The following is a 27294-nucleotide window of genomic DNA, read 5'->3' on the forward strand; positions in this document are numbered from 1 at the left end:
CATGATTACAGGAATTTCCGATTAACTCCGCTCTGCTCTTTCGCTCATTCTCGACTCAATTACGTATATCTTTCTAACCTTAAGGAGTATCTTAACCTTGAGATAACTATGACAAAAAACAACTATGATAATAAATCGTTACGCGTGACTTTTCATTTCGATTCTCTATTAAACATCTTTCTAAAACATTGGGCATCTTCTTTATTTGCCAAGACGAAAGCAACATTGAAATATCAAAATTCGAGGGTCGCGGAAGAGTTAAAAGATAACTCGCTCAATAAGTTCACTGTTATGGAAAGATTCATCGTGTGGAATCTCAAAACCAAGCAAACCTAACTGGCCGTTACTCGATTATGTGAAATCCAATTAACTTCGCTCCCAGTCCTTGTGCGTGAAATAATCTTCAAACGCCAGCGAAATAAAAACATTATCCAGTGGCCTAACAAGGTGGAACGGAAGAATTGGTCGCCACCTGACGAAGGAACAGAACCGATTCGATCCATGACGCGATTCGTTGTACCTTGCGTGGATGGTATGGAAACGTAGGCTCGCCGGAAGCCGATAAGGGAGGAAAAAGCACGTTCAGTGCGTAAAGTTGGCATCCAGGCTCGAACAAGGCGGGTATAGAACGTGGCTCGGTAACATAACGGATGTATCGGATGTCCAGATCTCTCAACCTGCTGCCGCGCAGGATTTTTCGTGGCTCGCAACGACCCGCTGACCACTCTCCTCACTTGATATCCGATAACGTCCACGAAGGTCCTTATTATACCCAGCAGGACACAGCCTCTCCTTCTCACGACTTTTACGGATTCTCTCCCGGACCCGGGAATATCCGCTTTCTGATCAAACTTCGTTTGGCCACGAGAATACGTCGAAGAGAAAGGAACAAGGTATATACCGTATCGAATGTAATTTTGAGACGAGAATAGAATATAAAGTATAAAGGTATATGGATTTTAGCTATAAAGGATTTTAGACAAAAGGAAGGGTTCAATAAGCAGAGAATGACAAGGGATTTTAAAATCCTAAGAGACCCTAGAAAATAAGAGAATATTGTTCAACGTTTCCGACGAAATTTGGTAAGTTGATGGTCTATCTATCGTTTACATTGAACTAGGTAGAAAAGAATTAATTCTCACGATTTTCTCAAAATTCATTACAATTCTGATAATTCCACAAAATCCTACGATCGATCATATAATCGCAGGATTTATTTTAACGCTCGATATCAAGTTCATCGTCCTCGTTAAATTACACGATATACTCGTATATGCCTTTTTTTTCAATCGTTTAACAAGCTTTCTTTTAAACGACTAAAAGTGTTGCATAGCATGTAATCAAGACTTGATGATATATAATTAATCGCGACCTCATTAACGAAAAACCAGCCGATACCAGTCGTGCGACTAAGAAATGCTACTTTGTTCTTCATTGTGAATTATCTGTTCCTGTTTGTCAGACGTCTATACTTTCATCGTTGCCATGAACGTGTACTGATGTACTATTTGTTAAACCACCAATTATGAAAATTGATCTAACGGATCAATACGTATACATATATAATTGCCGGTTCTTACACACTTTAGAATTAAAGGAAATGATTGTTCAGCCCAACAATCAAATTACCGAAGAAATTTTGAAAAATATAGTTAGAAGTACAGTCCACAGAATTTTTGGACTTGTACAGAAAACAGAAAGTCCTAGTCGCTATTAAACCTAATCGCAACTTGATCGGCTTGTTTTAATTTTAAACGAATGAATTTAGATTCGTCTGAGTAACTATAGTTGAAGGTTCATATCTCCTCGTTTATATTACCCTATCGTTCATTGTTTAATTCAACTTTATTCAAATTATACGCATCTCGATCACGATATCGGTTCTGTCGCTTATTAATAGGATTAATTCCAGGGGTCGGTGAACTACCCTTATTGCCTTCGTTTGATCGCTTTGTACGCATCGTACGACTGTCCGGCTAACTAATGCATCGTATTATACCGAAGACTATACGTATTCATCTTAACGGCACTTTCATTCAATCCGTTGCCGCGGTATTAGATAGACGTGCAGAAATTACACGCTTTACACGACACAATATTAGTACTGCCCACTATAATTAATACCTCTTCGATACGCTTATATCCGTATAGTCTGTCACGTAAGCACTTTCCCATAATCATAGCACAATGATACATGTCTTTCCTTGCCTTCAAGTTCGGCCAGATTGACTGATTAAATCAAGAATTCGATTGATACTATGGATAATAATAAAGTAACAGATCGTAGAGATACTCGAGGCTATTCTAATAGTACAATGATAATTTAGTCGTTAATGATACATATTCGATCGAATGCTATTTTTATAATTTAGGCAATGCTAATGTTTTCTAGTTTGACGACCTCCGACTTTACATAAATAAAAAAAGTTTATGATACTTAAGATATGAGAAAAATTTTGTAATGAAGACATTTACGAAACAAAAGAGGAAGAAATAACCTTTAGAAGAAAAGCAGGGATTCTCGATGCTTGAATGGAAAAGAATTTTGATCTGGCAAAATTTTATTCAAACGTAGTTCTAATATATACCTATACAACATACGTCTAATATATACCTATACAACAACTGTATATATGAAGGTCTGTAAGTATGAAACCGGAATTTGTCTATAGATGGCCCTAGCTGATAATGTAGTTATCACTGAACTGCGTCATTAATGCCAAAAGTCTTTGTTGACATCTCACAAACATTTTCGACTCAGAACAATACAAATTTCATATAACAGCATAGTTATGTAATAGCGTTGAACATGTCAAATTTTGTGCCTGGAAACTACGATTTGCGGACAGCATTGATTTTCTGTTACCATTTAAAGAAAACTGCTGCAGAATCGCATCGAATGCTTGTCGAAGCTTACGGTGAGCATGCTCTTGGTAAATCACAGTGCTTTGAGTGGTTTAAAAAATCCAGAAGTGGCAATTTTGACGTGAGAAACGAAGAACGTGGAAGACCACCGAAAAAGTTTCAAGACAGCAAATTGCAAGCATTGTTGGATGAGGGTGACGCTCAAACGCAACAACAACTCGCTGATCAATTAAACGTGACACGAGAAGCCGTCTCCATATGTTTGAAAGCCACGGGAAAGATCCAGAAGGTGGGAAAATGGGTTCCACATGAACTGAATGAAAGACAGCAGGAAAACCGAAAAACCACTTGCGAAATGCTGCTCGCCAGATACAAAAGAAAGTCATTTCTCCACCGAATTGTGACTGGCGATGAAAAGTGGATATATTTTGAGAATCCTAAGCGTAAAAGATCATGGGTAGCTCCAGGCGAACCACCGACATCGACTACAAGACCAAATCGCTATGGACGGAAGACAATGCTCGGTGTTTGGTTGGATCAGAAGGGTGTGATCTATTATGAGCTGTTAAAACCTGACGAAACCGTTAATACCGAGCGTTACCGACAACAAATGATCGATATGAATCAAGCTTTGCGAGAAAAACGACCAGAATATCAAAAAAGGCAACACAAAGTAATTTTGCTTCATGATAATGCATCATCGCATACAGCAAAACCGGTCAAACAAACGATTGAAGCGTTCAGTTGGGAAATATTTTCGCACGCGGCTTACTCACCAGACTTGGCTCCGTCCGATAGCTATTTATTTGCATCGATGGGACACGCACTTTCTGACCAGCACTTCACTGCTTACAAAAATGTACGAAAATGGCTCCGATGACTGGTTTGCCTCAAAAGAGCGACAGTTTTTTTGACGTGGCATCCATCAATTGCCAGACAGATGGGAAAAATGTATAGCTAGCGATGGACAATACTTCGAATAAAATATTTTTAATCATTTTCATACAATAAACGTGTATTTTCTATACAACAATTCCGCTTTCATATTTACATACCTGGATGTACTAACGGAGAAAATTTGGGTAAACTACAGGTAAAAAGCAACAAAAGTGCTAATGGGCCAAGGAAAGAAGGAAGATTCGTATACCTGTGGCCCTTTACAATATTGGGTAATTGAAAAGGATGTACCTGAGAATGCGGCATGCGCATTTCTAGAATATAGGTGGGAGTACAAAAATCGTGGTAAGAAGAGTAAGCGTTAGTCAGTCGTCAGTAAGCTACGACTAGTTGCAGAAGCAAGGAAGCTCCGAGCAGTTGTGAATCAATCGTTACTCACTTGCAAGCTGTAAGTATTAAGTTACAATTTGTAAGTTGTGAAAGTTGTGCAAGTTGTAAGTTGTTGCCGAGTTATTGCGAGTTGTTAGTTGTAAATTGTAAGTTGTTGCAGAATTGTTGCGAGTTGATAGTTGTAAGTTACTGCCAAGTTGTTCGGGGTTGCTAATTGTAAGTTGTGAATTGAGTTGTGAATTATCAATTTAATCGTCTCAGTTTTGTTGTTATATCACATTACTGCATTAAGTTCACGTTAAATAACCATATAAACCAATATAACCAATAAAAATTTTTTTTTAATTTTTCCATCGAGACAACGATCTACAGTGAGATCCGTTATAACGAGATGTGATAAAATGCACGCGTACCCAGTGAAAATTCAAAGTCGATTTTCTCGAAAACAAAGCCTCAAACGAAAAATTTTTATTCTATATTTTCGACTTCTTTTTTCGCGTAAAATTACCCACTTTCCACTTGTACCACCAGTTACCAACCACCCTGTATATTTAATTCTTTGCACTCGAGAGGCGACTCTCAGTCACCACGGCGTTCCGTATTGCAACTCCAGTGGCGAGCGAGAGGCGACAGTCCCTGCTTATGTTAGATTTCGACATCTCTAATTGATGAAAGTGCAATATTGATACGTAAATTGATTTCTTAGCTCTTCGCGTTCTTTGTTAGGAAGTGTAAATTGATAGACTTTAAAATGGAGATAAAATATTTAGTTCCATATGCCTCCGAAATTATAGTTCTGACGACGTCTCCGACGTTAGTTTAGATTCGAAGATCATAGTAAAAGTATTATAATTTAGAAACCCTAAAAAAATGGTTTTCAGAAGTGAAATTAGCTCCAATGAGGATGAACTTGATTTTGGACTGTAGAAAAATGAGATCAATTATATTCAAGAATGCATCTTGGTGAATGCTTCATAAATTATCATACAAAAAAAATACAGAAATTAATATTACAAAATCATATTTTCAAAGATGTAAATATAGATAAATTATTAGAATATAATGTTTTTGTAATTTAATTTATATATAAAATCATTTTACGATAGCTGTAAGACACGCGTCACGTAAACGCTAAATCATCCGGAGTAGCTCCTACGCCCGACCCAAAAAGTTCTCGAATGCAAAAAGTTAAAAGAAACTAATCGTATTTTGCTAATTGAATCCTGATATTAATCAGCTCGCTTCATACAGTTACTTCCTACGTTATGATTGACAGCGCCACTAAAGTTCGTGTTGCGCGCGACGAACTAAAGAATTGAGGTAAAAAATTTTTAGGTTACCTGATTTCCCGACTCTGGGGCCGCCGAGGACGACCACCCTGATCCTGTTCACGTTTGTCATCAGACGTGGATGTTAGGTGTCGTTCGAGCCGCGCTTGCACATCATATGCTGTCCGATTAACACTGTTCGTGTTACTTTTCACTCGACCTACAGTTTCTTTCGTTTCGACCGTATTAAAGTCCATTCACATCACACACATACACGAGAGAAGAATCGCGAATAAACGTTTACATATACGAATCCCGTCACTAAACGATTCACGAGAAATATATTTTGTCGAAAAATGTAAACGTTCACAGACAAAAATATCGTAACTAACCTTTATAGAAGTGACGCGAATATTTCATTCGAATACATTCACATCGGGTCAACGATATTCAAACGACAACAAAACCTCTAAAGAGTGGTTGTTTGATTTGTTCCTCGGTTCTTCTGTCTCTACACAAAGTTTCTATTTACTCACATTGCAAAGCAACCGGTGACACTCGGTCTCTTGTAGCGCATCCACTAATCACGTTCAAACTGTAGGGACAACTTCACATAGCGGTTGAAAACGCGGCATTCATTCCAAGCACGCGCTCCCCAATGGCGCGATAAACGGCGTTGAGTAAGAGCCACCTTTTTAGACCCGACGACACATCGATCTTTCGAAATGTCGCTCTCAGATGTGATTCACTGGCTCGACCGTCGCAATCTTCTCGCGAACAAGTCGGCACCGAGCGTCTCGAATTGTGACAGCCAATTTAAACGAGCGTGCAACCGCGAAACCGAGACTCGCCGTATATTATCGACCGAACAACAGGTAAAACACGATCTTCGAACTTTGTCCACTTATCACCGTTTGCGAACTTCCAGAATCGTACACCGTATGTCGCCACGGGCATATCTCGAATTTTGAAATTTCTTCTCTTTCGCGCTCACTAAAAAGGCGCCACTATAATTCGTGCCCGTCAAGAGTTTCACACTGGTCGCTTGGTCATCAAAAAATACCACTTTCTGTCCGTCGATTTCTCGCTCCTTCGATTTCTCTTTTTTCCTTTCGAAAACTTCACTTTCCACGGTCGCCACGATTCGACTGCATCCTTTGGACCACGGTGATAATAATATCGGAGGATGTGCAGGTTCTGGTAACGCCGCGGACAAACATGCGGGCTAGTGCGCCGACACGCTGCGAATAATAACAGAAGAAACGATTCAAGAAATGCTGTCTTGCTAGTTCCATTTATAACGGGTCGACGGCCTCCCTCCTCATCTTCTCTTCTCGCTTGGCGCCGCCAACGTCGGCCTCTCGTCCGGATTACGAAAAAAGGCTAGAAGGCGCGCGCGCGCGCGCCACTGCTACAACGGAGTAACACTCGCGCTCCCTCGGACGGGCAGACGAATACTGGAAGCGAGAGGCGCGCAGAACTAGACTTCAAGCACCGCCCACGTGCTCCCCTGCAATTCCTACGTCGCGCCGCTCGAATTTCTTTTTCTTTTTTTTTTCTTTCATCAAATTTTTCCGGTACGCGTCTTTCTTTCTCTTTCTTTTTCTATCTTCCGCTTTTTACTTTTTCTATATCGAACGAAACCGCTGACAAATCACCGTTTCACACGCGAACACTGGTAAAAGTCGTGTTAGAATTTTACGGAACCTGGCGCGGATGAGAATCCGGCGCGAATACTCGCGTATTTTCAGAAAACAAGAGACATATCGCACGGTCGTTGAATTATATTTTCACGAGAGTTACGAGATTTCGTGTCGGACCCGTAAATGGTGTCGTGTATCAATTTATGTTTCGTTTCTTTGCCGGTTTAAGTCACGTAGATTAGATAACACACTCTAGCATCCGTCGTACATCATACGACCGCGAAAATGAAATAATATATTGTTCTTTATGGTATATAACCTCGTCACGAAATGAAATTCAAATATTCGGGAATACTACGCGTGAATGTATTGTATTTTGATATTTATTTATTGACGACCGGGAAATCGTGCGTGGTTTCACTTCTCGGCGTGTCCTTTACAGATAACCCGTACACCGACCGAGCTCATTTGCAGGTTAAATATTTTATCGCTGATAGCTACTATATGGTGCCCGTCCGATGACAGATGCGCACAGTCTTACACGCTGCAGGCGTACTCCAAGCGAGAAGAGTTTGTATTCAAACGAAAGCGCTATCTTGAATTACATTTTCAGACCATAAATCAAGCGTAATGGACTCCCATTAAATTCCCTATCGACGCGACCTCCAGAAGGCCGAGCACGATATGTAAATATTAAACAGCGAACAGATGTTACTCGTGTTTGCCTGCTTTCGATAATACTATCTGATACGATTCTACGTAAGAAGATACGAAACGTAGGAATATTCGCATGAATAAATACCTGGTATTCCACTTGTGACAATAAATTCACTTGATGAATAATTTCACGATTTGATTGGCCGTTATGTGGTCTACCGTTGCTCGTGTACGTTTGATACTGTTTACCGTAATGATACGCGACGAAACGAGGCGAAATTCACTGATGAGAATATGTATACGCGAACGAGAGCGAGCGAACACGCGATACGCATAAACACCTCTACACCGAACTCACCGAGCGCTCGCCGGCGAATGCTCGAGTCTGAGCGCTTCGCACTGTCTAATATGCACTCTCCAGCGTGCCCACTGCACGCCTCGGCCACGGCATGGCGTACCGCTCCACGCTACAAGATGACTGCCGTGTTAACAGGTAAGCGGAGCAGTCTGCCGGTGACCGATGCGCGAGCGCTAGTATGCAAGCGCGTGTCCGCCAGTACAGATAACTACGCAGGCGCTCGCTCGTATAACTACAGCAAATTTTTTGCTTCCAATTATCACGCTCACGTTATCAATTCGGATGAAAGCGACTTCTTATCAAAAATAGTCTGAAATAGAATTCGCGTTATTATCGCTACTATTTTAGGGTAAAGTATATTATCAGAATATATACAGTGGCTACAAAATATACCTGCACGTACACAATTGCATTTATTATAGTATTTACATACCAATTAATTTGGTCCAAATATATTAAATTTCGTATTATTTAATAGTTCCACTCCAAAATTTTGATGTTGTAGAAATGAAACGTAGAGCGTGAAAAAAAAAACGCTTCATTGAAAAATAAGGTTATGTGCAGGTATTTTTTGCAGTCATTAACTTTCAAGATGTACCTTTAAATTGCTAGTAATTGAGAATGTTTCTCTGTAACCTATATAATCCATCATAAAAGTTTCGTGTACTTAAATCGTTTTGAATTGAACAGAAACGTATTTCACGTGGATAAAAGTTCTAAGACTAAATGATACTGAGTAGTTTACTATCTGTCTATTAAACTACTTGTATTAGGTTTTTAAACTAATGGAGCATTAGGTACCAAATGGTACCTAATGATAAATAAGTACCGAATGATTGAATGAACGCATGCATACGTTGCTGTATATATATTCATCTAATTCATCGGTGATCTTTCGTTGGAAATGCATCATAAAGATTTCCTGTCTTATCGATTGAGCCTAATATGTGAACATACCTAGTAGATAAACTATACATCTATATGAAACGAAGAATTTAGTATGTGTGTATCCATGGTAACGCTACTAATTAGGTTCTAACAGAAATATATTTTTTCCAATGAACAGTATCTTGTCTGATATCATGGTCGAGACTGATGCGGGCGTTATTCGCAATGCGAAATCTGGACAAAAATCTTTGCTCGAAAGATATGGTATACCGGTCGAGCATCTTTCATATGAATACATTTCCGAGTGTGCGAACACAAGAAAGTTGGAGCGCATAGTGACTATACTGCGGTAAGTAGAAATTATAAATCGGCGGCGTTTTCAAAAATCGTCTCCTTAATAAACTTTTATCTGTATACTTAATTTTCAATGTTTTTAATTTTAAATGCGTTTTTATGTATAAATTTTAGTAACAAAAAAATTGTTTATGTTTTATTGATAGTTCCGGTGAAGAAGGACACTATCCAGATTTACTGAAGCATGCAGAGAAACGCTTGAGCGTTATTAAGCCAACTAGTATAATATTAAGAAAGTCTGAACCCATTCTTAAACGCAATATGTTAGAACCGAACGAATGTAAGGAAATTGATAAGGATATAGACGATTGGATGACTGAAATGCATATTCGTGAAAGAGATTTGGAAGGAGGGAAAACTACAACATTAGATTTTCCCCTCATGCCGGATATCCGACAATTTAAAGAACAATCTGTAAAGGTATGTATATTTAATTATTTGTACTAAGATCAACGCGTAATTTCACTTAAAAATATTTCCATCCTGTTTTTTTTAATTCAATTAGAAAAAATCTAAAAGAAACTCGAGAAGTGCTAAAAGAAAAACAATTGCTCCGTGTAATTACGCTGCTTGGGATAAATATGACGTTGATACTGAATTGAATAAAATAGATTTACAAGATGAACAACAAAAGGTTGAAGCGAAAAGATTACTGCAGAAACAGAAAAAAATTATTCAGGAAAAGAAATTGCAAAAAAATGCTATTATTAATAAAGGTATGTTCACGAAACTACTTATCTTATATAAAATAATCCTCTAATTATTTCAAATATTGTATTGAAAGAATTAAATGAGAAAATGTGGTATTATTAGCTGCACTGACAGGAACCGAATTGGACGTGATGGCAGAAGAGGAAAGGGGAAAAGGAAACGAAGCTTTCAGAGCTGGAGATTACGCGGAAGCGTTGGAGCATTACAATACTAGCATAAAAATGAATTCAAACATAATTGCGTACAACAATCGCGCGATGACATGTAAGAAAATTTATTTCATTCATTTCGTTAAAAAAAAAAATTTCGGTCAAATACGATTATATTTTTTCAGACATTAAACTTCAGCGGTACAACGATGCTCTTAATGACTGTAACATAGTACTTAACATAGAACATACGAATATTAAAGCCCTTCTTCGTCGAGCTATGAGTTTAGAACATCTTGAAAAGTTATCTCAGGTATTCAAATATATCCACTAATTTTTTCCTTGATTATAAAAGCTTGTATTAAATAAAAATATGTATAATTATTAGGCATTGGCAGACTACGAAGCTGTTTTGAAATTAGCACCAAACGATACAACAGCGATTGCCGGCGTAAAAAGATTAAGGATGTCATGTGACTCTAAAACAGTAAGGTAAGATAAAGAAACATATTTAATTATAAGAACGCAAAAATCTATTTAATTCTGATATTTTTTAGAATGACTATCGCGGAAGAACAACCAGAAAACATAAATAAAAGATCACAGTCAAATGAAATCGAAGAAACTAGAAATTTTCTTTCGCAGTTTGGCTCGTTATTCAATATATCGAGTTACATATGTTTTTGTGACAGGGCGCCGGGTCCGTCGCATTGTTTAAGACCCAGACCACATATTAAAGCTGAGTATTGTTTTGAGAACGATAACAGAGGGACGACAACAATTAAAACTTCAAAGAAATCTGATAGTGCTCAAAAAGTAATTAATTTGAACACTGTGCCGACCAAAAACTCTGTTTCTTCTAACAATTTTTCTTCCAATATACCTAAAGAATTTCAAGAAAAGAGTAGTCCTGTTTTAGGCACAAAACAGAAATCAATTTTTTCTTTCACAAGACCTCCTTGCCAAACTAGTTCAGTTATTATTGAGGAATTACCTAATGAGCCTAGTAAAAATAAATACGCGAATGATAGAATTAAACCGAACGAAACGGTTGCAAATAAGAACACAAAAATCACGAACAAAAGTCAAACGAACGATGACGAACAAGTAAAAGTGCCGAATGCTAAAAGTTTGAATAAAAATAGCGAACAAAGTGATAATTCGAACAAGAAATGTAACAGGATATCACGTGGGAAGGTAAAAGTAGCGGCTAAATGTAAAAATGAAATTAGGAAACCGGAAAAATATATTTCGAAGGTATAAAACTAATAACAAAAAAAAGCTTGTAGTTAACGTAAATTTATTTTCAGGATTTTGAGAATATTGAAAATGGATACGAATTTATGCGCATATGGCGGTCATTGAAAAGTGATACTGGCTTAGAAGTATACGCTCAATTACTGAGATCACTAGATGTCAATAAATTAAATTCAAGTTCGTATCCTAATAAAATGTAACAAATTTATAGAATTTTTTTGCTATAAAAAATATTTTAGTTTTAGGCAATGAAATCAATGGAAGTATGTTCAGTACTATCTTACATTGTTTGGAACAGCACTTTTGCACTTCCAGTGACACGGAGCTGCTGAATAATTTTTTGAAATCATTTTGCCAAGTGAAACGTTTCCCAATCGTGCGTATGTTCATGAGCAGTGAAGATCTGCGAGGTATATTCGCAATGAAAATTTAATATTGTATACGAAAACATAATATTTATATCATTATTATGACACTTACTTTTGTTTTATAGTTATTAATAGAATACTCAATTTCCTAGAAGAACATGGTACATCAGGAGTTTCGTCACTGCGACGAATTTATTGCATCTAGAAATACTAAGTGTATACGCAGTTTAAGATATTTTGAATTTTACAGTGACACTTCCGCCAACTTTATACGTTTTAGTGATAATACATAAGAAAATACACTAGGATACCTTTGTCTTCAATTTTATCAATAATTAAACATAGTTAATTATTAGCGAATTATATTTCGCGATTGAATGTAACATTATCTAAACTATTAAAATTATTAATAAATTTGTATCTTATTTTGCGTATATCAAAATAAAAAATATTTTTACTAAAACAAGTTACTAATTATTTCTACAAGTTACGAGATATCCCTGATGCGCAGAGACCTACTTCGTTTTCTATAAAATGTACTCAAAATCAAAATAAAATCAAATATTATTAATAAACTTATTGCGTTAGCAAAATTCTATTGGTGTATCCTTTCTTCGATTCTCTGTATCAATGGTTCCTACACGTTTTCGGGTATTAGACGATGGCGGCAGCACATGTGAGCACCTAAGCGAGTGCGCACTCTGGTTTTATTCCAACATCCGGACTCCGTGACTTTAGCGCTTCGTCAGTTGCGTACTCTTCCGTTCAAGCAGCTTATGACATTTTTTTCTGTTACTACAAGATGTTTACTTGGATGAGCCGTGCGAATTTCGACGAGGATCCCGATAATTCCGCGTGCAAAGCCACCATGAAACTGCTAAGGAGACAACAGTAACTGGAAGGTACGTGATCCGGCGTGGTTACGGGCGGCCCGGGTATGTTTATAGCCTGCAAACTCTGACATAGCAATGGCGTACTGTCGCCGTAAAGGCCGTGCCAACAAAATTATACCTTGCCTTATTTAGTCTAAGTTAAGTGTGCACGCGGGAAACTAACAGCAAAACAATGTCTCGTATGTGATGATACTGTTGTTAGTGACAAGAACAGTTTGTGATTTTTGGTGATGAAAAGTGGCGTTTTTCGGTGATTATAGTGCCTCGGTTTTCCCCACTGTGTAATGACCGCCGATTGTCGAGCGGCACGCCATCCTGCTGTAGCTGACTGAGGTCTATACTGTAAAGAGATTAAAAGCTATGTGAGTTCGGACCAAAGGCGAGTCAATGTTTCTATTAACAGTGAAATACAGTTTTGAGCGAGACCGATATTTTTCTATGAAAAAGAATATTACCATAGTAATCTATGATACGGCTATAGGAATAACCATTGATACGTAAGGAAAATGATTGATGTGTTTTGCACCACACTCGTATATGAATTATCGGTAACAACTCCAACAGAGTTGAAAGTTCTCACTTATAAATTATTTTTCGGAGTCTTGATGAGTGAAAAATGGATGGCAAATTAAATAATCATTCGAATTTTATGAATGTTATGTGATTGTGCTCAGAACATCTTCGTGTAAAATATGATATTCTTTCACAAAATGTTGGATATCTATAGTAAAAATATTTATAAAAGTGGTTTAAAATATGATCGAATATTAATCAAAAGGTTAAAGATAAAGAGAATTTCTGTTTCCTGTTAGTTTTTATTATTTTGAAGGTTTGTTTGTGTCATGTTCAGTAAGATATATTTAATGTCAAGGAAAATTTAAATTTTTGATCATGGGACTATGTATCTTACATTTATTTAATGATTTTTAATATTTCAAAGTGCATATCTACAATGATATATGATGTTTTATTTCAATAAGTGTAGAAATATGAAATTTAAAGTTGGAAATACAGTCAAGGTCGAAGTTAATCTATCTATTATATGTAATATGATATTTACTTCAGTCTTTTTCCTAATGAATTTCCTTAAATGCTATTATAATTACTATATCCATAATATATCATTATGAACTTACCCATCTATTATCACTACTATATAAAGATATATATATATATATAAAATGTTTCTTGAGGATAATTTATGAGTTATAGTACTTTTAAATACAATAAAAGAATTTAATTTATATAATTAACATATGTAATCAAAGATTGTTACTATATTCATTTTAATATTCAATAGGCTAACATATGGATAATTTGAGGAGATATTGTACTAACTTTCATAGGAAAATAGTTTCACAAATTCTAATATAATTTTTTAATGCGATTATGACATAGATATACATTTAAAACATAAATAATGGTCTTTTGATGTATGATTTACTTACTTAGGACTACATAGCAACGTAGAGGTGCCATGGATGATGAAGAGCGTCTTGAGGGTGAGGAAGAAATGGAACTAGATGAAGCCTCTGATGGTGAAGATGAAGATGAAGAAACAACAGGAATTCCTGTATCACCAGCAAATTCAGATCAATTACTTGGCCCTGTACCAACAACTCCTGGTAATAGTGAGTATATGTTTTCACTATATTTTGATAAATTTATAATATTAATGGTTTACACATCATAACATTTCAATACATAATATCATTATAAAAATTATATGTCATTTCAGAGGAAGCACAAAAGTTTGTTTCTCTTGCAGTAACCCCAGATGAAGCTTTTCATGATCCTTTACGGTACCAGAAATTTCCACTCCCTGGAGGTAAACCTCTAAATATTAGGCGGGGTCCAGGTAGACCCAGAAAAGAACGGCCACCTGGAATTACACGTGGTGGAGGTACTCGTAGACCTTTTGGAAGGGGAACTACTAGAGGAAAAGGGTTAGTATTTTATTAGATTGAAATGCATAAATATAACTTTCTCTATTAAGTTGTCTTGTACATAATATATGAATATTTATATTTTTTATGTTATTATATTTATTATTTTATTTATTTAGTCTTGGGTATGCAAGAGGTGTACCACGTCGTACTAAAAGTAAAGATGATGATACACATTCAGAATCCCCAAGTCCTCTTCGTCTTGGTGAAGATGCTACTCCTGATGGAGAGACATCTAACACTGAGAGATGCATGCCAGCACCAGAAGAACCACCATATTTTCCAGAACAATGGTAAAAATATTTAATGTTTCAGTTTTTATTTCTATATTAACTGGAACTGTAAGTTAATAACTATTTTAATTTCTAGGCCAGGAAAAGTATGTGCTTTATGTAATTTGGGTGAAAGAAGTCAATTAGGTCAGGGTGAGTTGTTAAGATTTACCTGTCCTGAAGGTTTTACCCCTGAAAAGTCAGCTAATCGTGACGAAACAACTGATCACCTTGTTGATATATCTACTGGAGACAAAAGTCCAAGAACAGCAGGTCCTGGTGCTGTGACTTGTCGTAGGCAAAAAAGTCTAGCTAAGTGCAGGTATCTGAAAATTATAATGAATAATTATGTATGTTATAAAGTTGTTTTAATGTTGTCTAAGTTGTTTATAAAAAAAACTATTTTTTATAGAAATACTAGTCTAACAAATTTTTCGGAACCAGTGGAAGAATTAACCATAGTAGGATATTCGGAAGAACCGGAAATAGGAACGTTATTTGAGTCAACTGGGCACTATTATGTTCATCAATCTTGTGCAGTATGGTCAAGCAACACTCAAGAGCTAACAACAGAAATATTAAGCCCAGCGATAGTACAAGCTTCATCGAAACGTTGCGCTTGTTGTTCTCATTATGGAGCTGGAATTCCTTGCAAAGTCAGTGTTCCTTTTCTTTTATAATTTTTTGCAGATTTTCATTATATAAATATAATTAATTCCATATTAGATCATAACATACTTTTTTTTTTAAAAAGGTGGCGTCGTGCAATCGTTATTTTCATTTACCGTGTGCTGCAGCTTCAAGTTGTTTCCAGGATACAAAAAGTTTGTCCCTCTTTTGTAGTCAACACTTGGGACAAGTTCCACTTTTGTGTAAGTGCTATATGATAGTTTTTTTGATACAGTTTGTGTGCAATATGTATGGTATTTGTGTACAATATCTATATATATTAGATGTGCATATTTATATATTCTATTTTTTAGTGAACGGTGACATTACTTGTATGCATTGCTGTGGGATGGGAGATGTTTCCAACCTAGTAATGTGTTCCATCTGCGGCCAACACTACCACGGTAGTTGTGTCGGTTTAGCACTACTACCTGGTGTACGCGCTGGCTGGCAATGTGTATCTTGCAGAGTATGTCAAGTGTGCCGTCAACCAGAAGATGTTTCAAAAGTAATGTTGTGTGAACGTTGTGAAAAAGCATACCATCCTAGTTGTTTACGACCAATTGTTACATCTATACCTAAATATGGTTGGAAGTGTAAGTGCTGCCGTGTATGTACAGACTGTGGTTCACGTACACCAGGCGCTGGTCTTTCATCACGGTGGCATTCCCATTACACTGTATGTGATTCGTGTTACCAACAAAGGAACAAAGGTTTTTCGTGTCCTCTTTGTAGAAAGGCATATCGGGCTGCCGCATATAGGGAAATGGTTCAATGTAGTGCATGTAAAAAATTTGTTCATGGTACCTGTGACCCTGAGGCTGATCCATTAACTTACCAACATCGTAAAGACGTTAAACCTGATTATGAATATGTTTGTTTACATTGCAAAAATATGGCACTTGTGAAAAGAAAAGATAATATTGATGATTATGGTGGAGATTTGAGTTTAAGTGCGTCACAAGAAAGTCTGTATGGTGATGGAGATTCGTCAGAATTTGATTATCAAGGAGGATCAGAGGAAGCACTGTATTCTATAGGTCTTGGAAAAGGAAAACCATTCTGTGCGACTAAAATTGCGAAGAAGCGCTTAGGACTCGGAGGTGGGATAATTGGCCGCCCGAAAGGAATTGGTAAACTTGGATATCAAAAGCGACAAAAGATGACAGAATTTGGGAGGAAAAGAGGGCCCAAAGCAAAAATGAGAGGTATCTTTGGTGTACCTGGTGTAGGATTGCAGGTATGGTTCTTTGCACTATTTCTTAATGCGTTTCTCTTTTTCAAAAATGTATTAATGTGATTGTTAATTAATCATCTATCAATTATTTCAGAGACCAATGTCAGACTCATTTTCAAAAGAAGATGAACCAGGGATTGAAAATAGACTCGTATTATGTTCTGCAAAGGATAAATTTGTATTAACCCAAGATATTTGTGTAATGTGTGGTGCAATTGGTACTGACCAAGAGGGGTGTTTAATTGCTTGTGCACAATGTGGTCAATGTTATCACCCTTATTGCGCTAATGTCAAAGTTACTAAAGTAATATTACAGAAGGGTTGGCGGTGCCTTGATTGTACAGTATGTGAAGGTTGTGGTGAAAGAAACGACGAAGCTCGTTTGATTTTATGTGATGATTGTGATATCAGTTATCATATTTATTGCATGGATCCACCACTGGATTATGTGCCACATGGTACATGGAAGTGTAAATGGTGTGCACACTGCCAAACATGTGGTTCAAATGATCCAGGATTTAATAGTAGCTGGCAAAAAAATTATACACAGTGTGGTCCCTGTGCGTCTCACACTGCCTGCATATCATGTCAAGAAACATATACTGAAGGAGATCTAATAATACAATGCATTCAGTGTGAAAGATGGTTACATTGCGCGTGTGACTCGATTAAAAGCGAAGCAGAAGCAGAGAAATGCGCAGAGGAAGGCTATATTTGTGTACTTTGTCGTCCAAGAGATGTTCCACCGCCCCATCTTTTATGTAACCAACCTAAACCACAACCAAATAAATATCCTCGCTCCCCGCCACCAGCATCACGCAGTCCTGAACTGTACAAACCTTCCCCTCAACAATACTTGGTTGATGGCGTTTATTTATCTGAAGCTGGTATGAATCATATAAAATCATTAACATCAGAACATCAACAAACAAGGAAGAAAAGAAGAAAAATGCATCCCTTAATTGACAAAGAAGCAGATATAATGGCTACTATAGAATCTGTAGTTGCTGGTGGGAGTTTAGACAATTCTTTAGAAGAAAATGGAGGAAAAATAGATTTAACAGATGTTAAAGATGAACCGACAGAGGTACTCAAAGAAGGCATGGTATGGACACCACGTGGTGATCAACCACCACCAGAAGGTTTTAGTATTTATACAACTGAAAATGGCATACCAATTTTAAGACGAAAACGGCAACGTAACTTGCAAAAATTAGGCATTGGAGGTTTTATTGTTAGAATAAGGGGTACTCGCAAAGATAAAGAAGAAGATGGAGATCCAGAAAAACCATCAGATTCCGTGGTCGGCGTGAACGATGACAAGCCACGCAGAAAACCACAGAGAAGAAAACCAAAGACAAAACTTTCTGAATGTTTTCCTCTCTACATGCAGGAGGCGTTCTTTGGTAAAGATCTTATGGATACAACCAAAGAAAAGGAATTGGAAAGCAGCAGCGAATCAGATAGCGAACGAAATGTATCCGGGAATGCAGATACCATTCAGTTATCTCAAGATGAACTAAAAGCAATGGAACAAGTCAAAGCTAAACAAGAGAAAGAAGAAGAGAAAGTACCTCCAGAACCACCCATAAAACGTGAAGAAATCGTGGATGATGAAGGTAGTGATACCGAAGCCCTTGGTGACATTTTGCCTATTTCAGGTGACTTACTTGATAGTGATCTTGTTAATACTATAATGAATGAACCGGATGAAGACTTAGCTAAAGCTAGCGAAGCGTTAGATGAGTTAGATGATACACCAGGGGCGACTAAAGATGAACTGACTGATATTCTTAGTCCACATTTCAATTTGGAATCAATGGTCCGAGATACAGGTAAGCTATCTTTTTTTCTTTTTTTCTAAGATTTTACTATAACAACATGAATCAAATAATGACTAATTATGTCTTTATTAGGACTACCTAACATGGACAGTAAAGATATTGAAGAAATATTCAAAGGAGTTTTAACTGATGAATCTCAAGAATCTCAAGAATCATCAGTTTTTCCTGTTCAAGCTCAACCTCCACACCCTGCACCTTCTACCACACCACTTGTATCTCCTTCACCACATCCTGGTAAATTGATTTAATCATACTTTTTAATAAGAAATTACGATTTAAAATACATACTTTCTATTTCATTGCAAACATGATTTAGGTATACAAACTACAATGCCTATACCTCAAAGACCTCAAGTACCTGGTACATTGCCTCCTGTTGGTCAGTCTAATCTGAATTCTCCAATGAGTTTTCCACCGCCGTCTCCTTATCATTCGGAATACAGCAAGTACGTTGGTACTTACATATAACATAAAATTAAGAAATGAAATAAAATTTTAATTATTTCTTTTTATTTTTCTTCTTGTAGTAGCCCACAATTTAGTCCAGCTTTTTCTGAACCACCGAGTCCATGGGTCAATCATGATGATGAGGGTACCTCATCAGCAGGCAATACTACAATTTCATACAACCAAAGAAGTAATCTTAAAATGGAAGCCGATGAAGCTCTAGGTTCGGGAGCAACTATATCTTCTGTTCTTTATGCAAATCTTAATCACCCAGAGTGGAAAACAGAATATCCGGGTATATATTCGTTTTATTATTGTTATTCTGAATTAATATAATTTTATTTCCAATGTAAGTTCAATTTAAAGATTATATTAATTGTATTACCTGTATTATTTAAGCTTGGTCAGAAAGGTGTAAACAAATACTGAAGAAGTGGCGTGCTTTACCTAACGATAAAAAAGCTCCGTACCTAACACTGGCACGAGATAATAGAGCCGCAATTCGCATGAAAAAAACTCAACAGGTAGGAGTAATTTCTAAGATATTCGTAATGATAACATAAGTGCTAGAAAAGCGTGAATCTTTATGTGATACGTATCCATTTTCATCTTCAAAGATGTCTTGTGCTAACACACAGGTCAAACTAACAGCTTGTCCTTTGTGTCCAATACCTGTACTTACAACTATTGAGGTTTCATTTACATGATCTGTTTAAAGAAGGAACCTGTTAATGTATAAACATAGACATATAACCAAATGCAATATAAAAAATTCATGAACAGTTACATTAACTTATAATATATCTCCTTGACTTACTATATGCTATATTAAAGTCTACTTACTCATTTATATTGGATATAATATGTGATTGCTTTACCTCTATGTTGGTCATCATCATGAATGTTATTACCTAATTATACACATGTCGAAACATATTCTTTACTTACATTCTAAATTTGAACCGCCATTTTTCGAACAATATCCATATCTTCAGTCAGATCATGTTCCATTAGAAGCGTAGATGCCCATTTTTGTTACTTTAGGAATACTGATTTAAATCTAGCTTTTCCCTGATAGCGTTCCCTCATGTTCCTTAGAATCCTCCGAAGAATTGAATTTTACACTATTGCCTTTGTATGATGTATTTTCGAAATATGTAAGCCATGAATACTATAATGTAAGTGTGTGAACGAGGCACCCCTTGAACCGACAGATATCCAAGGATATACCAAGCACCACCCCAGTCACTGCAACAAGTGCACCTACCATCATCACCAAACCTGTAACAACTATGACATCAGCTCAAGTTTCTCCAGTAGTAGCTATGGCCTCCAACCAAAGGCAGATTGGGCTTTTGACCTCAGTGGGCAGTGAAAAGACACAGGAAAAGAATGGAATGACTGTGTCGACAACAGGAGTGACAGTATCAACAGTTAGCAGTAATCATCATGCGGAGGTGTGTGCGGTGCAGGGACCGCCGAAGCAGCTAACATCTACTTCCCCAAGTCCTTCTCCAACATCCACGACCCCTTCTTCTTCACCTAGGCCCAGTTCTGTGAATTCTATTAATTCCATTAACAGCCTGGCGCACCAAGAGATATCCGGTAGCCAGGCTAGAGTAGCTCAGTCGCCAGCCACGCCTTGCACATCAGCAACTGCTTCTTCTTACTGCAACACGGGCGCCGGTGAAGGGCAGCATCAAACATCACCATCCCAGCAACGTCCTACACCTGCTCACATTACGATCAGTACCAGTACTATCGCTAACAGTCTGAGCATTTCTCAGGCATCCCCCACTACCAACGTTATGGTGGGAGTAGGTCCTGTTCGCCAATTATCCTCGGTAGACCACCAGATTAGAGTGCTCACCCCATCTGAAATCATGCGCACCCTTCCTTCCCTCAGCCAGGAGCACTACGATCCGCCACCCACTGCAATTATTCACACTGTACCTGTACAGTCCCCGGCTATGGTGAGCCACCTATTCTGTGCCTCTAGTGTCTTGCCTTGTGCCACGTGTCTGATCGACATTTAGCGTCCTTTATCCGTCTTTAGATCAGAGACATTAGAATTCTTGTTGTGTTATGCAACAGTGACACTTTAGTTATTCCTACCAAGGATCTGAAACACTCAAAATCTAGAGTACTCTGTACCATTAATGTATTGCATTGATATGATAAATAGTGTTTTGGAACATTGGTTTGATGCGGTGAATCATGCAATCTTATGTTGCTTTTGCATCTATCAAGGTGTATTACATTTATTGGATATTATTTAGTTTGATTGATCAGACACTTTTCATTATATATACAATTTTTTATTGAATATATATTATGCTAGACTGCAGTACTGTAAATATTTTATTTTGCATACCTCAGTACATTGTATATGGCATGTTGAAGACAACTGGTAGCACATTTTTATTTCTTTTTTCCTGTTCCTTGTTATTCCACAGATATAATATACAAATATATCTCCCTTCCTATCTATCCATATAAGTATATTGCTTTTTATGAATTGTATTACAAGTTATTGGTAGATATTTGTTGCAATGTAGTATATTATATCCCATGTACAACAATATTATAGTTAGTTTTACTAACGTCTGCTGCTTTTTACATTTTCAGACGCTTATACCTTTAGTAGTACAAGCTGTTGTACTTACTGTTTTTATACAATGTTATAATTGTATAATTAATTATTATTGTTTATTGATATTTGATAACTAATCTAAATTTTTATTCACTAACAGTATACTTAAAGTATAATTAATTATATTCTCAATTGTGTGTAAATGATATTTATTATAAATATGGCATATACTTTCCTTCTTTGATATGCATAAAAAAAACAATCTTTTTTCTTTAATAGAGTAAAACATAATTTTCTATATTCAGTGATGCAGTGCATGGAAACTACTACAAATTAATCTGAGATAAATGTTTATGGGTGTTCTGTGTGGTAAAGAAGAGTTTTTTATACAAACTTTTGATTAAATAATACTTATTTTAGATGGTGGCTGGTTATTATAATTATGTTGCACATACGGAAATATTAAGATTTTGCTAATTATATTAATTTAGTAATATGTCATTACTTTATTTGAATGTTAAACTTGAAGTACACTTTGGCTGATTGTCAATTTGCCTTATTGTATATTTTATATTGCTTTAAAAGAAAAACAGGTCATTATATTCTTCAATTATTTTATTAATCAAATAATCGAACATCTTTCAAATAAAAGTATGTTATAGCTATTAAATAATTTGTATTATAACATGTTAAGAACAAGCACTGTAAGGATATAATGATCTTCTGTTATGGTTAATTCTTTAGATCTAACAAAATTGTATTTAACAGGAACAAGAGAGACTTTCCAATAGAGATCGTTCCAGTAGAGAAGCTGAACAAGAACGTCAATGGAAACAGTTGCAAGCACTACGTCAACAGCAAGCACATATGCAGCAACAAGTTATCCATGACCAACGTATACATGGTATATAATATTCATTTATATATATTTATATACTGCGATAAACATTAGATTTTACTTTTAACTTTCTAATATTTCCTCAATAGCTATCAACAGAGTCCATAGACAAATAAGTGAAGATAATACAACTCAAATAAATACTGACAATACTACTGGAATAACGACACAATTACAAGTCTCCACATCACAGGTATAATTTTAATTTATAGTTACAAACAAAAATTATAATAAATTTTTATAAATATGTATAAATTACTTTGTAGGATGGAAATCATATGGGACCACTAGCTTCACAGTCCCCTGGTTCACGTAATACATTTGCGACTCCTCCCGTAAAAGTTACACGAGGTTTGGCACCTCAAAGCCCTCACCAGGGTATGCCACGTTTACCTAATCAACCCTGTACAACCATGACACGTCCAGTTGGAACTGTGGTTAGACCAGGGATGCCAAATAACTTTACACAACCGCCCTCTCCATTTTCTCCGCAAGCACCACAGTCTCCTCATGATTTTCCACAGTCTCCAGCTTCATCACAATCCCAGGACCATTTTCAACGTTTTGACAATACGGAAGCTTACTCTCAAGGTTCTCAAACATCTAGGTCACAAATCGGTGGCACATCAAACTATTCCACGTCCCCAAGAAGCGATGTCTTTTCTCAACCGCCAGGTACGCCGCGGCCTATGTTTAATGCTCCTACTACCCGTCCTTCTACTCATGTATATGCTCCATCTCGTGCGCCTGATCCTTATAGTAGCCAACCTCCCACTCCTTCTCCCGCTTCAAATTATTCCTCACCAAGACCAGAACCTCGACAAGATTCGCAACAGCCTGAAGTATTCAGTCAACAACCAGAAGTAAACAGGCAATTACGAGATCTGTTGCAAAGGCAACAGTTTAGTAAGAAAATAGAGCCTGTGAGCACTACATGGAATCAAGGTATGTTATATAGTAAAAGTTAAAAAAAGTATTTCTTTTTTATTAAAACATAAATTGTATGTATATTTATATTGATTTCTAGATGGTCAAAGTAATACAGAAAACAATCAACAACAATTTGATACGGGTCATGTACAACTTCCACAACATTCTCAAGCAACAAATAATACTGGCGAAGGCACTTTCAGGCATCCTCTACCACCTGGTATTGTTAGACCTAGGATGCCCATCCAATCAAATGTTTTGATAAGAAATCAAATTGGTAACATTCTGCATTTTTTATCTTGTTGCTATAATATGGCTATGAAATATGTTCTATATGTCCTATTTTATTGATAATATTTAACATGTACTTAGGAATAAATACAAGACATCCTGTACCAGGAAATATAGATGCCAGGATACAGAATATAGATCCACGAACTAGAATGATTCTGCAAAGACCACAAGTAGCTGCAACTATAACTCAACAACATTTTCAAGGAAACCAAGCTTTGCAAACACGAATGCCAGCCGCAAGAAATACTATTACAGAACCTTATGACGTTTTACAACAGCAAAGGTTTCCAGGTGGATGTACATTCTATATTATACATATTATTCTTATATATATTATTATTTTTTATAATAAATATCATATTTACAGATCCCAATCAAGGGCAAAATATAACGCAACGGATAGTGCGAACATCCCAGGATAATCTAAATCAGGGAATTAGAATGTTAGGTCAGCAAGGAGTTGGTATAAGAGCACCTCTGATACCAGCAACAGTTAGTGAAACCACTGTTAGTCCTTCTGAACCATCAGAAATTCCTGACAACGTCACTGCAGAGCTTGAGAAATTAGAACAAGAGGGAGCACCAATGGTTGAGGTCGAGGGCGTGAGTGCAATATTAGGAGACCTAGGTGATGATGATGATGAACTGCTTGGTAAGTAAAATGTTTAGACTATAATTCATGTATTGTAATTAATTGTGTAACACAAAGTATAAATATAAACTTGAATTCTCTATTTCATTACAGCTGAAATGGGAGCAGATTTTAATATTTTGGAATATGCAGATCCCGAATTAGGCAACATAACCGGTGGTGAGAAAACAAATATACTTGATTTAGATTTAGAACCAGTTGAGGTAGAGACGAAGGACGAAAAACAAAAGAAGGAGATTAAGGACGAGGAGCGAAAATCGACAGAACTAGGCGCAACGAGTGCTGTGCACACTGACATAAGTGACACGTGTACGACAGCTACTGTACAAACGCCGACAGAAACGTCTAATGCTCCAACACAAGCACAAACAGTAACACCTATTACTGCAACATCACAAACACCACAGCAACCGTCCACGATTATGCCTCAATCACATGCTCAAGCTGTTGTACAACAACAAATGCATCAGCACGTGCAGCAAGCTGCGGCAATGGGCAGACCTATGCCTCCAGGAACTCGCTTGCTTTCGCCTGATGGAGCAGTTGGCGTTGTTACATCAACTAACACCGTTACGGTCAGTTATCCGTCCACATTTCCTGGACATCCTCAGAGAATACCACAAACACATATCCAAGGTAAGCGATTCTTGAAATATATTCACTCGATTGCGTAATGGTATACAATTTTTAAAAAGTTACTTTAAATGTTGGTTCTAATTAAATTTTATTATTGCAGTACCTCAACAACAACAGCGTGTTGTAGCTGGGATGAGAGTAGCTGTACCAAATGTTACTAACAGGGTAGTTGCTGTAAATCATATGATTGGCCCACGTATGCCCCTTGCACCACCGCCGCCACCACCTCCACCTCCGTATCCTGGACCACCACCCCCTTATCCCGGACCCATACAGGTTTGTACATCTTACACGTATTCTCGATGTTCTGATGTTTTTGCATCGCTTTAATCTTGAGTATTTTATGCAATTATATCTAATAACACTTTCTTCTAACCACGAGAATACTAAATATCTCGCAATTTGATAAGCAATGATCGCTTCATGAAGAACATAACACGTATTATTAAAATCGTTCTTTACTTTCCTAATGAAAATTAAATATAACAATCTTAGTTTCTTACATATAAATTCTATTCTATCTCTAGATTTCTATACACGATACATCCATTACGAAACATTTGTTGACGTATACGCGCGGATGTTGTATTTTCAATGTCAAATAATCATTGTTAATCCTGTAATTTTGTAGCATTTTGAATTTTAATGTAATTGTGTAATATGAAGTATCGAGTTTTTTTAAATATAACGAGCGAGAGCAGGAGGTCTCGAATTTGTTATGAACGTAGGACGTAGGCAAGTAATTTATTTAATATAAAAGTATTGGCTGTGGTAAAATGGTGTTTTCGCCTGGGTGTTTGCAATGCATTGGTGTTGGTGCATGTCTAGATGGGGCTGTGCCCAGGTGGGCGGGGTATGACGCGGCCCCCAGTCCATATAGGGCATTCAGTACCGGTGGCGGGTCCACCAATGGCCCCTGTGGTACATACTGGTACGCCCGCAATGACACCTCACCCTCACCGAAGACCCTTGCTTCTGCAGGTGAGCAAGACTTGGGGACTTTTCAGCATTCAGCACAATATATCACCTGCAATGATATCAAAATTCAAAGATTCTATCCTCTAGATTATTTTTAGTATTTCTGCACCATTTTTATTTCCTACCTTATACATTGTTCTTATTAAAAATTGTTTAATAAATTTAATCAGAGAAAAGAATATGTTAGTGTCACCAAAATTTGTTCTGCGTGTATTGTATTGAATATAATAACATATGTATAAGTCTACATCACTCTACAAGTAAAATTTTTATGAAGATAGAAATTTATAATATCTGATTATAAAATAGTGATTAAAAAGATTATAGATTTTATACAATAATTCTTACATATAATATATACTATTAATAAAATATGTTGCATCTTTTCGTGTGCATGTATGTTTTGAATAAAAGAACACTAGGCTTCATCAGATCATGTATATTATTTTGCTTTATGATAATTATAATTTTATGTTTATATTCTTATACCATAAGTTTGTCTAAATAATGTTTATGTTAATAATCGCTGTAGGAGTAAAATATTTGCATGTTTGTATTTTTTTTTATTTATTGGGATGGTCAGTGTGCCTTGTTTCAGTATGTAATTACTCACTACATAATATTATATGACATACGAATTTAGTATCTAATTATATATCACTGTTTCAATTTATTGAGCCACATACATAGTTCTATAATAACCCATTGACTAGTTGGAGATTCGATAAGCTGTCAGTAGTGGTGTTCACAGGAACAACCATTATTGTTGGAGGAGTTGTTGGAGCAAGAGAAACGAGAACAAGAAAAGCAACAACAGCAACAACAACAACAGCAGCAGCAGCAGCAAAGTGACAATACAACTCCTGGAGGACCACTTCTAAGTGACAGTGAGTTAGAACAATTTAAAGCAGATGTTTTGGGTTCTGCACCCCTTGCTTCTCCTCCACAAGGAATTACATCAGTACCTGGAGGAGTTCCTGTAATTAGGCCACCTTGTACATCAAGCCCATCATCCGCTCCAGGTACCAGTTGGCAACAAGCAGTACCAGATGCAACGAAAGTAGCAGCTCAGGTCCCTAGACAACCGATTGCAACACAGACTCCACCGGAACGTTAGTATCGTGAATACTTTTTGTGAAGTGTACTATTTAAATAATGTTATGATTATAATGTTGAATAGAATTGTAAAACTTTTTTATT

The 27294-nt window shown here is 36.7% G+C and overlaps 3 protein-coding genes across 19 annotated transcripts in view; 2 read left to right on the forward strand and 1 right to left on the reverse strand.

The window, feature by feature from the left end:
• Nucleotides 1-8154, reverse strand: part of LOC117230490 (ras-related and estrogen-regulated growth inhibitor-like) — an 86957-nt gene extending 78803 nt beyond the window's left edge. For 2 of the 3 annotated variants that reach the window (XM_033488031.1, XM_033488028.1), the window contains exons 1-2: nucleotides 7866-8154; nucleotides 5493-6661 (exon numbers count right to left, since the gene is read on the reverse strand). In XM_033488031.1, the coding sequence (XP_033343922.1) occupies nucleotides 5493-5553 (61 nt within the window). In that variant the 5' untranslated portion in view covers nucleotides 5554-6661; nucleotides 7866-8154. Of the gene's footprint in view, nucleotides 1-5492; nucleotides 7833-7865 lie in introns of those variants that run through there. The other variant, XM_033488030.1, reaches the window with a different exon arrangement.
• LOC117230489 (sperm-associated antigen 1) lies at nucleotides 4128-12228 on the forward strand. Of its 2 annotated transcripts, none has more exons than XM_033488027.1 (11): nucleotides 4128-4210; nucleotides 9145-9315; nucleotides 9467-9740; nucleotides 9826-10036; nucleotides 10134-10295; nucleotides 10366-10493; nucleotides 10569-10672; nucleotides 10738-11377; nucleotides 11491-11614; nucleotides 11677-11847; nucleotides 11931-12228. In XM_033488027.1, exons 2-11 carry the CDS (start codon nucleotides 9161-9163, stop codon nucleotides 12008-12010), a joined length of 2049 nt encoding a protein of 682 aa, XP_033343918.1. In that variant the 5' UTR covers nucleotides 4128-4210; nucleotides 9145-9160; the 3' UTR covers nucleotides 12011-12228. The 2 variants fall into 2 exon arrangements, with proteins under 2 accessions (XP_033343918.1, XP_033343917.1); XM_033488026.1 differs by lacking the exon at nucleotides 4128-4210 and adding an exon at nucleotides 8254-8427 and having other exon boundaries at nucleotides 11931-12226.
• A 306-nt stretch (nucleotides 12229-12534) lies between these two features.
• LOC117230805 (histone-lysine N-methyltransferase 2C-like) overlaps nucleotides 12535-27294 on the forward strand; it is a 28500-nt gene continuing 13740 nt past the window's right edge. For 2 of the 14 annotated variants that reach the window (XM_033488597.1, XM_033488601.1), the window contains exons 1-24: nucleotides 12537-12707; nucleotides 14151-14329; nucleotides 14437-14644; nucleotides 14764-14937; nucleotides 15014-15238; nucleotides 15329-15572; nucleotides 15671-15788; nucleotides 15900-16825; nucleotides 16917-18657; nucleotides 18739-18900; nucleotides 18983-19112; nucleotides 19194-19408; nucleotides 19513-19637; nucleotides 20328-20570; nucleotides 22475-22610; nucleotides 22694-22797; nucleotides 22871-23549; nucleotides 23632-23811; nucleotides 23907-24119; nucleotides 24196-24480; nucleotides 24574-25116; nucleotides 25217-25392; nucleotides 25945-26097; nucleotides 26834-27206. In XM_033488597.1, the coding sequence (XP_033344488.1) occupies nucleotides 14176-14329; nucleotides 14437-14644; nucleotides 14764-14937; nucleotides 15014-15238; nucleotides 15329-15572; nucleotides 15671-15788; nucleotides 15900-16825; nucleotides 16917-18657; nucleotides 18739-18900; nucleotides 18983-19112; nucleotides 19194-19408; nucleotides 19513-19637; nucleotides 20328-20570; nucleotides 22475-22610; nucleotides 22694-22797; nucleotides 22871-23549; nucleotides 23632-23811; nucleotides 23907-24119; nucleotides 24196-24480; nucleotides 24574-25116; nucleotides 25217-25392; nucleotides 25945-26097; nucleotides 26834-27206 (7507 nt within the window). In that variant the 5' untranslated portion in view covers nucleotides 12537-12707; nucleotides 14151-14175. Of the gene's footprint in view, nucleotides 13061-14150; nucleotides 14330-14436; nucleotides 14645-14763; nucleotides 14938-15013; nucleotides 15239-15328; nucleotides 15573-15670; nucleotides 15789-15899; nucleotides 16826-16916; nucleotides 18658-18738; nucleotides 18901-18982; nucleotides 19113-19193; nucleotides 19409-19512; nucleotides 19638-20327; nucleotides 21087-22474; nucleotides 22611-22693; nucleotides 22798-22870; nucleotides 23550-23631; nucleotides 23812-23906; nucleotides 24120-24195; nucleotides 24481-24573; nucleotides 25117-25216; nucleotides 25393-25944; nucleotides 26098-26833; nucleotides 27207-27294 lie in introns of all 14 variants that reach the window. The other 12 variants (XM_033488602.1, XM_033488603.1, XM_033488596.1 and 9 more) reach the window with 12 other exon arrangements.

The sequence above is a fragment of the Bombus vosnesenskii genome, unplaced genomic scaffold (assembly GCF_011952255.1).
Source record: "Bombus vosnesenskii isolate JDL3184/JDL3185 unplaced genomic scaffold, Bvos_JDL3184-5_v1.1 scf7180000013267, whole genome shotgun sequence".
Taxonomy (NCBI): domain Eukaryota; kingdom Metazoa; phylum Arthropoda; class Insecta; order Hymenoptera; family Apidae; genus Bombus; species Bombus vosnesenskii.

What these genes read in the sequence shown, in the direction of transcription:
- LOC117230489 (XM_033488027.1), top strand. Translation starts at nt 9,161, where the DNA reads ATGGTCGAGACTGATGCGGGCGTTATTCGCAATGCGAAATCTGGACAA. An exon ending in AAATGCTATTATTAATAAAG is followed by an intron (nt 10,037 to 10,133) that starts GTATGTTCACGA and finishes TGGTATTATTAG; the next exon opens with CTGCACTGACAGGAACCGAA. An exon ending in CAACAATCGCGCGATGACAT is followed by an intron (nt 10,296 to 10,365) that starts GTAAGAAAATTT and finishes ATATTTTTTCAG; the next exon opens with ACATTAAACTTCAGCGGTAC.